General features: G+C 38.2%; 1 protein-coding gene across 1 annotated transcript in view; it reads left to right on the forward strand.

Annotated features, from left to right (window-relative positions):
* LOC144799464 (excitatory amino acid transporter 1-like) overlaps window positions 1–10,779 on the forward strand; it is a 174,383-nt gene extending 163,604 nt beyond the window's left edge. The window contains exons 9-11 of the mRNA XM_078670786.1: window positions 3,008–3,202; window positions 4,239–4,373; window positions 7,247–10,779. Of these exons, the coding sequence (XP_078526912.1) occupies window positions 3,008–3,202; window positions 4,239–4,373; window positions 7,247–7,442 (526 nt within the window). The 3' untranslated portion in view covers window positions 7,443–10,779. The remainder of the gene's footprint in view (window positions 1–3,007; window positions 3,203–4,238; window positions 4,374–7,246) is intronic.
* Window positions 10,780–12,404: the final 1,625 nt, after the last annotated feature.

Below are 12,404 nucleotides of genomic sequence, written 5' to 3' on the forward strand. Positions count from 1 at the left end.
GGTTTCAGACAGTGTAACAAATATCGTGAACCAGCGTAGTTTTGGAAAATGTTTCGAGTATTTGGGAATGGGGAATAAGTAAAGAGGTTAAAGAGGTATGTGATGAAATGATCTATGGAAGGGAGGAAGTAGGGAAGGCAGTCCCTACGATGTAGTAATAATAGAATGGGTACATTTAAAATGATATTGTAACATTTTGCCGAAAGTGTAAAGTTGCCTAAGGTAGACGTCAGACCTATAGGTTATGCTGGGCAAGATATTGACATGACATGCTAGGGAATTTTCAGGTTCAAAGAAAGAATCACTGGGATAGTTAATGCAGCTGTAACGGGGATAATATGATAGGATGGCCTCACGAAAAAGAATCTAGGAGTGTTCTTGGATCACAATGCCCATATTCAGTATTTACAGATCTTTCAACTGGAAGAGTGAGTTGAGGAATTTGAGAATTGTTATCATGATAAGTTTAAGCTTGAAATTGGATGTCTTTGAAACTTTGTTGACAACTGAAAGCGCAAAAGGAATGCTGTGCCTTTTTCAGTTAAGTTGAGAATGATACTAAGGAATGTCCAGGAGACAGAAAAGAAAGGCATAGGTTGATCGTGTAGTTCAAAAGTGATTGACCCAGTGGAAGTGACTGACTGGTTGGCAACGCTATAATTTTGTCTTTGTGTCAATCTCGGGGTGTTTAATAAGGCGTTTTGGTGGATGGAGTTCCTCTCGCTAACATCACACAGATGCTATCAACTTTGTTTAGGGGTGACATTAGATTTATCCCCAGAGCGCCACAGGATCAAATTACTAAAGGATTCAAAATATTTGATGGCCTTCGTAGCCCCCATGTCAGAACACACATGTTGGAGAATGGCTTTTTGGTGGGTGGATTTCCTCTCCCCAACATCACACAGATGCTGTCAACTTTGTTTGGGAGTAAATATTTCACAGTATTAGATTTACCCTCAGTGTGCCACCAGATCAAATTACACAAAGATTCATAATAGTTGACTGCCCTCATAAACCCGGGGGTACAATTTAAAAAAATGCTTTTTTGGCTTCATCTCTGTTCCATCTATTGTACAGAGGGTCTGGGGTAAAGTCGTCCAAGATGATGTGTTGATTTTTGTAGAATCGTGGTCTAAACATATACATCTGGGAGCTTTAGAAAGAACGGATAAACTCTGAGACTAGATGAATGCTGTTTTGGTAAAGAGATTAAGGCTGTTTTGGTAAAGATAATATTTGATATCTGGGGCATACCATATCAAAGAAGGTGATAAAACCTAAGAGGGATTTGAAAGATAACATTTGCAAACTGGAGGCCCTCCAAGAGTAAAGAAGAGTCGAAGGGGTACAAAATAAGGAGGATTTGAAAGATAGCATTTGGAAATTGGAGACTCTCAAGAGTAAAGAAGAGTTGGTGTATTTGTTTTAGAATAATTCAGTTTTATAGTAGATTTATTCAAAATTTGTCAGAAGCAAACTTGTGCTGTGAGAGAGTTACTTAAGAAAAGTACTGAGTTCAAATGGCCCAAGGAATATGAATTGGAGTTTGTAAGAATTAAAGGGGATTTGTTGAAGCTCAGTTCCCATGTGTTCATACCCATCAATTAATCGATTATTGTTACAGATGCCAGCTGCAAATGGTTGGATGGAGTTGTTATGCAAGTGAAGGATGGGGTTGAGAGAACCGTAGAGTGTGCGTGCATCTAGGATGCACTTAGTACTTAACAATTGAGATAGAGTTGTTAGCAGTAAGTTGGGTGATTAAGAATTCCCAGGATTTTTTTGTGGGGACCTATGGTCACATTGAGATCTGAATGCAAACAGTTGTGAGAGATCTTGTCACGGGAAAAGGTTTGGATTTCAATTCATTGAGAATCGGGGGATGGTTACAAGATTAAATCTTTGTGATGAAGTATATTCCAGGTCTCAAAATCCATTCCGCAGATTATCATTGGAGTGTTCTCCTGGGAAAAGAGAATTGCAGGGAAGAGAAAAAAAAAGATTTGAATAAGGGAGAGTGTGTTCGTAGGAATAAAAGTATGAGCTTTTGTGGGATGACACTTTTATTCGGTGTTTAGGGGTAGGTAAAAAGTGTTGGCCACAAATGAGGAATATTGTTAAAGGGATGAAACCATTCTGGACTGAATAAGTGCAGAAGAATTGTCTCCTGTTTAGAGATACAAGGTCTTGCCCAATGTGGTTCATTGATAATGAAGATGAAAGAAAGGATAAGAAGGTACTTCTGGTGGTGAAGGTTAGACCTCTATGTGAATAGAAATATCTGAAATCGTGATGGGTGTTCTACTAGTAATAACATTTGTTAAAGTTGGATGGCTTCTAATGTGTGTAGAGAGTGAAAGTAGCTCATAACAAGAAGTATCATTGGATATTTGTATCTTTGTGTATCTATTGCACACCTGCTGTTTTTTTCAATTTATTGATGTTTTTATTGTGTAGTGAAGATGTTTGGTGACTCGCTGTGCTCTTGCCTGGAGACTGGTGCCGATAATGTCTGTGCATTTTATAACGTGAACCGAAAAGGCTGACCAGGCTGAGGCTTTATTGCTAACGAAGAATTTTACTGAACATACTTGTTTTTCTCTTTGTTGCTTTTCCACATCCCGTTAACCTCCACACGAGATAAAGTATATTTATTGTGAGATATTCTAATTTCTTAGACAGTTTTGTGATAAAAGTATCATTTCTTTATTTTTAGCTTTAGGACATCCAAATTGATCTTAGATACAATATTGTAAAACTTGTTTAATGTCTTATTTAGGCAGAGTTGATTTATCTTTCACTGCCCAGTAATGCCCAAACAACTGTTGTTGACATACCCACCTTCTAAGCAGCTCCCCTTGTGATTTCTGATGTTTTATTGATTTTCAGTGATATTATTTTCATACAGATGATTGCCTTTTCCATGTCCTTATTATTACCTTCGTCTGGATTGTTAACCCATTTTTCGTGATACTAAAACTCTTGTTTTCTGTTTGTACCCCAGCTCTGCAACTCTGCCGATTACATTCAAGTGCTTGGAGGAGAATAATGGTGTGGATAAACGAATCACCCGCTTTGTCCTACCAGTGGGTGCCACTATTAACATGGATGGCACTGCCCTCTACGAGGCCCTGGCAGCCATCTTTATCGCCCAAGTCAACAACTACGAACTGAACTTTGGACAAATTATTACCATCAGGTGATTTAACTTATTTGTAAGTCTTGCAGGGCTTGCACATTAATTAGGTACGGTAAGGGAGCTGTCTCATGGCCCCATCAACACCAGGGTTGCAGTAAAGAGCACTGTATTGCAGTGGAGAAATGCAAATCTGGCCCTTTTTGCTGGGGTCAGGTAAGTACTACAGATACAAATGTCCCAGGCAGAAGTTCCTTTTTGCCTTCGGCCTCAGTAATGTTTATATTGTTACTGATGCTTTGAGATAGAGGCTGAAAGGTTTATGTGTATGGATGGGTCTGGGTCTTTTTATCAACTTTGTGCAGTCATAAAAGGCACTTATGGCCCAAAAAGGTATATTCAGGTTCTGAATTATTAAATCTTGTTCAGAGAAATATAATTTGAAGAACTTAAGTCCCTAAATCTCTTTTCCAACACCAGAAAAAATGTGTGTATTCAGTTAGGGGATGGGAATATGAATGTTTCAAAGTAATGTTTTGAATATCCAGTGTGAATGCCCTGGACACTTGGAAAATCATACATTTTTGGGTTTCCAAAGACTTTTCCAGTGCCATTTGGCAGCCATTTGAGGAATATAAATATTGCGGGCATATGGGTGCAAAAGTGTGATAGTGCTCCTAAACTTGATACTTTACAGGGCTGCCATGAAGGGGGTTTCTCCTCAAAGAAAATGTTTCTATGTGCAAAAAAGGTTGTGTCAATTTGTGAGTAGTATGCAATGAGATTTTGTTAACTGCAAAAATGTTAGGAAAGCCATGCAAATAGTTTTCAGAATTGCTAGTAAAATCCTGTTTTTAGTGCAATTCTGTTGCAGACTGTATCGTTTGGCTCTGTGTTTAGAAAAACTCAGTAGAACTCCAGCTTAGCCTCCTGGAGAAGATTTTACTCAGTTGTAGTTCTCCCATGCTCTGTGCAATATGAGAATTGCTCTGAACTATTTTCCAGAACTGATTTTAGATCCCGTTCTGCCCACACCATTCTTTGGTGGCTTGTGGCCTGAGGTTACCACTAACTGGGTTTCATTTCCTTTCTAATGTAGTATCACCGCTACTGCAGCAAGCATTGGTGCGGCCGGCATACCACAAGCGGGTCTGGTAACCATGGTTATTGTGCTGACATCCGTGGGCCTGCCAACGGACGATATCTCTCTGATCATTGCTGTGGACTGGTTCTTGTAAGTCTTTATTTTTGTTTTGATCATGTTTTAGTATAGATCAAGTTATAGATTATATCAATTTCCCAAAACTATCGGCCCAACTATGTTTACACTAAAAGTAATGAGTCTTACGTGCACTAGGGATTTCTAGAACCCACTTTCCATCCTGACGTTTCGGAGCCCTCCTTCAACCTGGGAGGTTTAGAGCCCCCACATCCAACTGAGAGGTCAAGAACAGCATTTAAATTCATCAGTTCAAGATCCCTCTGTCCACACTGGAGATCTTCGAAAAACAGATTCTTGTATTGCATACAAAAAATACTACGAAAGGGACTAATGTCGCCAAATTCAATAAGTTGAAAGGAACATTTGTATTGTGAACTTAATAAACTGTTTCATTCTTTTTATTAACACGACCTAGCATAGGCTCTGACTGTCTTGACCAGATAGAAGAGTGGTCTAGTTGGCAAACAAAACCCCAGGGTTATACCTAAACGTGAAACTAATTCCCAGTTCTTCTTAGTTCCTAATAAACATCTTTCTTTCTCATTCTCTTTCTTGCTCTTTTACTGTAACCGCCTACCATGAGCCTTCCCTTTTGAGCACCATGCACAACAGTCAGATTTTTATCACTAGAGCTCCTATTGAGATTTCAGTACCAATTTTCCTTGCACATAGGAAATGATCACCCGTCCACAACACCATGCAGGCATGGTGCTCCTTTCAGCATTTTTTATATTTTTCAAAGAAAAGTTTCCAAAGTGTGGGGTGTGGGGTGGGGGGTTGTGTTTTGGAAAACAATACCATAATTAGTCTGATTTGCTGGTAGTTTCCTCTAAGGTGCAGAGAAGACATTGTTATGATTATTAATCTGAAAGAGTCCCTTCAGTTTGCCACTTTATTCTCTCTTATATCCACTAATGGACAACATGGCCACACTGAGTCCTCTCAACCTCTCTTACGCACCTCACTCCCGTTTAGTCCCACAAGCATTGCTATGATGTCACTACCTTTAAAGGGCTAGTACAGATTGTTCTAAGAATAGATTACAGCTCATTGTTTACTTTTCTGGTTGTGGCCAGAAATGTGGACAACACTCACAGACAGAAAAACGTGCTAGCATGGCGTAGGAAGGCAGGCTTCCAACGCTGTATCAACTGTAGGGCGTCTCACAACGATGTTTTTGATGGTGTGAGAATAGCAAGTTACTAGGATGAGACTTTGTCAGAGTGTGAATTTCTGAATTGGAGATGTGGATTCTGATAAACACTGGGAAACAATACACTTTTGCCTTGAATTACCAATTTTATTACAAATTCTTAATAGTCGTGCAGTACATTTGTTGAACTGAAATTATATTAATTTTCTCAGTAAAATGGTTTAGTATGCTTCTCGTTTGCATTACCACTACCTTTGACTTTCACTATGCCCATGTATTTAAAACCATTTTGACCATAAAGTGAATTACTCCTGAAATCATTTTTCGTCAAGGGTCTCCTTGCAAGTGCCCCGGACTCGCCATCTTTCCACAGACCTCATAATTCCGATGGGTCCGGTGATTAACTTTACTGGATGCATGGGAATAACAGGGCCACTTGTAAAGAGAGCTGAAGGCTGTCATTACGCATGGTGCAAATTCACCCTGGAGCAATAACTTGCAGCCCGCTGCTACAAGTACCTCCCTACCCACTTATTCCAGGCCCGGTGACAATGGACCTGTCGTTGATGCTGCAGGGGTTGCATACAGCTAATCAGTTATACTCCCAACTGAACCTTGCAACAGCAAGGGATAGCCTTAAATGCTCACCCAGACAGGATGAAGCCCTCCACGACTGCCACCACTCTGCCATTTCCAAACACTTTCCGCCTTTTGGCCCTGCAATTAGGAAAACGCTCAGTAAAGAGCTGGTGTCTCCATGGCTTTGTGTTTATTCCCCATTGTGCAAACTGATGATTGGTGGATTTTAGTGCAGGCCTACTGGCTAGCATCAATATCCCCACTCCAATATCTGCTGAACTAGTAGCAAGGGCCTCAGTGGTGTATGCCTAAGTTTAATAATGCTCTTGCATGCTCCACCAGTGTTGCCATTAATTTTTGAACAACCTTGTTCATGTATGTCATATTGCTTGAACAGGGTAACACTTCCTCCTTAGATGGGTGTTTTGATTTTCAGAGCATTGAGATGTTGCCAATTCCCTAAAACATTTGTTAAGGTTATGCTGCATTACTCAGGTAGACGTGGGAGCAGTGAGGCATTTATTGTGGTACTTTTGTAGTGGCTTGAACTCCGAGTGGAGGGCATTTTCCTGTGACCACTGGTCTGCACAACATCAGTTCACATCTTTTGCAGAGGTCAACCCTGGGTCACATCCTTTGACATTGTAACTGTGTTAACTAGGAAGTAAATGTCAATCAAATTAAGTGAGACTTTTGAAAACAAATTGTTTTGGTAGATCTTCTACAGAAAACTGGCCATATTCATTATTTTGCACAAGTGCGCATCCAAAAACATTTTCTATGACTGTACATTTTTATTTGGTGTTACAAAGTATGCTTATTTATTAAGGTTTTAATAATGTAGAGAACACCATAACTCCTTTAATTACCCATGTCCTTTTTCATTATATTTTAACTTTTAAACTTCCGTTATATCATTCCTCCAAATTAAAAATTAGCACTTACTTTTAGCACTTTAAACTTACCTTTTCTTTCGAATTCATTTGTTTTCAATCTACTATTAACCTGAGATGTATGTATTCTGAGGTCATAATATGGAGAAAGTGATGCACCACCTTACTAACCATTTAAAGTTATGCTTAGTTTCTAATATCTGGTCAACTTTGACTATTGCTGGGTAAATTCTCCTGTAATTGTGCATTTTTATGTTTAGGGACCGCCTGCGAACCACCACCAACGTGCTTGGAGATTCACTTGGAGCTGGCATAGTAGAACACCTGTCCAGGCACGAGCTGCAGAAGCAGGACGAAGAGCTTGGAAACTCTGTGCTTGAGGACGAAAAATCCTACCAACTGATCTGTCAGGAGAATGATACCTTAAAACACCCAAACAGCGAGAGCAAGCTGTGATCAACTGCTGGTGAACGAAGGGACCGTTAAATCGGCGAGTGATAATACAAGAAACAATGGCACTATTTTAGTGCTTTACACACAAAACAGCACAAGACGAATTTGTATAAAAAGACTTTGCTTCAAAATTTCAGAAAAGGAAATGAACTCTTTGGACCACTCCCAACTTGCCTAAAAATGAGGAAGCAAAATTTGTTCTCGGTTGTTTTCTTCTCATTTAACATACGAAGGCACCAGATTTGCAGCAATGCAATCAAAATCAACTATAGAGTGACTGAGTGAGATGGACTGGAGGGGAGGGCTTGAGGGAATGAGCCAAGATCTCAGAGGTCTATGAGTGACCTTTGCAATTTCCAGTCTAGCCATTCATAATCCTCTCCTACGTTGCAAGCCTTACTTCCTCAAAATATGTTCATTGTGAAAGTGATTTGAGGGTGTCCCCCATAATGTGACGTAAAATGTGACAAAATCGCTCCTGGTGCGGCGTTACATCTTGTACAGAGAACTGTCTCAATTAATGATATGAGAGAATCTCTTTTTAAGTGATACTTGTCAAGTTCCACCCGCTGTGCAGTTCCTGGTCCTTGGTCCATCTTCAACCTTAACTCATACAGGAGAAGAGTTGCTTAAAAAACAGCAGTTTAGTCTCTCTGATATTCCTAATTACTTCTTTTGTATTATTTTGAAAAGTTTTTATTTGCAATAAGAAGAGTTAAAAGCCCAACCAGTCTGTAATTTACAAATTTATATTTTAAGGAAATACACAAATAAACTCCAGTAGGGTAGGAACAAGAATCTTGTTAACAACACATTGCTGACAAAAGACCAGTTTTACCTGAAATTTAAATTCTTGTTGAATTTCATTACTTTGTCACAGCGCGTAAACCAGATAAATAAAAAAAAACTAGCGAGAGCAGAGTGAGAGTTTTAAAACTAGATTGAAAGCTTCCTTAAACTGATCCAAATTTTAGAGATTACATTGTATTTTTATTAAATTATTCTCTTGGGCAGTGTATTGTGGGATGGCTAAATTATCTAAATAAGAGCGTGACTCTTACTTTTTCACTTTGAAAGCCAAGATGCTAACCCAATCTGCAGCAGCGTTTATACACATACGTATAGGTGGTCCTCTTTGTCTCGGAAAAGGGTATACGAGAATCGAAGGAACAAGTAGGGATTTGAATTTCTTTAGCATGGCTCATTATCAGGGATTTACACTTTATCTACACCCAATTAAAATGGCACACAGCTTCATTTCCACACATAGTCTGAAGGAGTATCTAATCATTGAACGCTTAATTACCAAGAAATAATGTTATGTACCCATTATGGGAAAGCAAACAAAGGTTTTACATGAACATGAGAATAAAGGACACATCTACAAGGCCACACAAATATCTGGGAGCTCTATTTTCTTGTAGGCTTAACTGAGTTGCCATCTATATACCTCATTTTCATGAAATTGCCCTTCCGCATTATAGCACATGGTTGCTCGCTAGTTCTTTAAAATAAACTGGAGAAGATAATCGAAATATAAGATCTCAAAAGTGGAAACGGGAGCTATGTAAAGCTTGTTCAGGGATTTTAATATTACTGGACTTATATTTTGGAAACATTCCATAAGTGTTTGTAAATATAATTGCACACTATTTAATAATGGATCATTCTGTGTGGTGTACGAAGACAACCTTAGTTTAGATTTATAGATGTTCTGTCTTGTATTTGGCTGCTATAAACGTTATAAACACTACTTCTAAAGTGTAGCCAATTAATGCGGAGGCTCACTGGCCTTTCTCTTGTGCAACATGGATTCAGGCCCTTTGTGTGCAAGAAAATCCTTGCTTTTCGTCAAAATATTTCCCAGGTTCAAAAGATATTATTCAGCATCTTTAGAACCTTAAAATAACATGACCACCCTATTGTGCTAACTCAAGTCAAGTCATTGAGTCTTTATTTTGAATAAATTCCTAAAAGACATACCATTTAAAAAAGACAGCATACAAAAGTTATAAACCTCACAATAACTCAAAAATGCACTAGACAAGCTATGGCATAGTGATGTTTTTCATGCCCAAACTACAGGTACTCAGAACTGTGGGGGTGGTTCACAAAATCACTTATGAATGTGGTAAGTAGTACAGCATCAGTACCTTTTTACGTTGTCTTACATACCTTTGTGATTTGGCCTGAAATAATAAACTCACAATGGAAACAGTTCAGAGAGGGCACAGTCCTTTCTATTTATACTAATTTTATATGAATGTTTACTGAGCATTCTTCTATTAAGGAATAAAAGAGTGTTAAAGAGTACTACAGGGGTACTCCAAAATACCTTTGTGAATATGTCTATAATTCTTTTGTGGTGGAGTCAACCTTAATAATAATAATAAGGCACCCTGGCGAATACCATGGTCGATGTTTCCTGTGCTTCCACATGCATAAGCAAACATAGCACAAACTCTCTCACCACAATGGAAGGGCAGTGTGGAAATTGGACCTAATGCGCCATATGTCTATACAATTGTTTGGTTTTCTTATTTGTTTTAAAAAAGAATTCCAATGGAAGAATGAACAACAGTGATCATTTTCTTTTTATATTAAGGTACAAACAGTTGTAATTTAATTTGTTGTTTTATATATATATTTACTGGTTGTGATGGTGGGTTGTCAAAACATGAAATGTATTTCTTTCATTTAACCACGGACTAGGTAAAATGTCGTCAGAGGAGATAGCAAAGTTCGACTGTTCCAAGTTGATATCAAGTGACATTTCGAGCATTTTGACACGGGATTGACTGTGTTTCAGCTCTCAACTTTTCAGAGCAATAGCCTGCTGAAATCCTTTTGTACATCAGTTTGATGCTGTTGACCACACATAATCAAATTATCTGGTGCAACACTTGTTGATAATGTCTTCACTTTTAGGCCTGGACCACAAAATCTCAAGCAGAGCAAAGATGCTACGGAAAATAAGGACATAAGCGGTGATGCTTCAGAAGAACATAACTGTGCAGTGTCTGAGCAAAGGTTCCTGGGTCCAGGGAGAAATAATCTCTAAAATTGTACTTTTATATTACTGAATTACAGAACAGTATTGTTTATAAAGAACACCCAACTGTTTGCTTGAAAAACTCTGCAGAGGACCCTCCTAAGCTGTTTTTATTTTAATGTTGAAAGTGTAATATGTGACGCTTCCATAGGATCTCTCTGGGCAAAGCAGATAAAATGCCCATCTTGAGATGCCAACGGAAGGCAGTAGATTCATGACTGGTGCCCGTCTGTGGCTGATTGTGCGGGATTTGTGGTATGTAAAATAAAACTGGAAATTAAATCCTGAGACTATCTGTGCCCCTTTTTTCAAGATGACAGGAGGTTTTCTATTATTCCATTGGAAGTAAGGCTCTGCTCTTGCATTCTTTCTTCATCTATTAAACGAATCCATTGCTAATTCCCTATGGAATTCTATCCATTCCACCTTCTCATTTTTATTACTTCCAAACATATGTCTTTATTATTTTTTTTCTAGTGACAGAGCACCCTGCAGAAAACCAGATATGTCTTTGCAAGAATACATATCTGGTAGACTCCGAGCCAGCCATACATGAGACATGCCCCACATATGACACTTTTTTGAGCAAATAATCCCTTTCTCTGACAGTCTTTCAGATGTACCATATATGGTGAAATCTCTGAATTTCCCAGCAAACTCTTTGGCCACTGTGTTTATTGCACATATCCAGATTTTCTTTTTTCATTATCTTTCTGAAATCATATAACTTCCATCCATTCCAGTGTAATTCCTTCTTTTTACATAAACAGAAATATAAGTGGTTCCACTTTTTAATCCTGACTTCATTTATCGTAGAGTTGTAAAATGTAGTACAATTAGGGCACACTCCGTGCCAGTTTTTCGGATTATCACTGACCATGCAAAAGAGCTTCATTTAATTCAGTAATATTTCAAACTATCTTATGTGGATTTCCTAAAAATTTGCCCTGGGGCTGAACATTTGATGACACCCCAGATACATTTTGTTCTAATCATGTCCTCTCATTTTCCTTTATATTACATTTGTAATTATTTGGATCTTATTTAATTTTCAACCTTTTCTCCTTTTATTTTAGCAGCCATATCTCTCTTTCATAACGCCTGTTTTATCTCTTTCACTTCATTTATCCACAAGGCCAAATCGTTCCTATTCTAATTTTCCCAGTAAAACTCTTCTTTTTTTCCTTCATTAAAAAAAAAAACCTTCAGGAACATTTATATAGTGTTTCACAAAATTTACTGAAATCACGGAATTTCACACTCGCAAATATTTGTTCTCTAGTATTTGTTTATTTTATGCACCAGAACATTATGGCTTGTTTCAGGCAAATGTTATTATCTATAGTTTTACACAGCTTTTGTGAATTGATAGACTGTCATGTTAATCTTTGCCCTATAGCTTAAACCTACTGGCTTGGTGCACCAAAACCAAAATTAATCATTTTCAGATTTGCGTGCAAACAGGAGTTTGTGGATACATAAGGATTTCAGGTTTTGGGTACATTACTGCATAGAGTTAATACCCGAGTGGCACCACCACAGTAAACACTTACTACACCGACCTTTCCACTGACATATTTTACAAAGAAAAGCCTGCTGCAATTGTCTAAAAGAACATAGTGGGGAAAAATGTGAAGCATTTTAAGTACCAATCCAGTATTTTATGCTTCATTTGGGCCCGCGGAACTAGTAATACATATTATTGCCCACTTCCTGCAAATACTGCACCCCGTGGAATCATTATTTACTAGGTGCATTAATGATTTCACACTAACCTTGCATTTCTGAATGTGGTTTTTACAGGCTAATTGTTTTCCCTGTTAGATATTCTCCTGTTTTTGGTAAAGAGTTTAGATTGATTCCAAATTGGTATGCTATTTCTGGGATAGCAACAGGCAAAGTGAGGCAGAAAT

The sequence above is a fragment of the Lissotriton helveticus genome, chromosome 12 (genome assembly GCF_964261635.1).
Source record: "Lissotriton helveticus chromosome 12, aLisHel1.1, whole genome shotgun sequence".
In the NCBI taxonomy this organism is placed as follows: domain Eukaryota; kingdom Metazoa; phylum Chordata; class Amphibia; order Caudata; family Salamandridae; genus Lissotriton; species Lissotriton helveticus.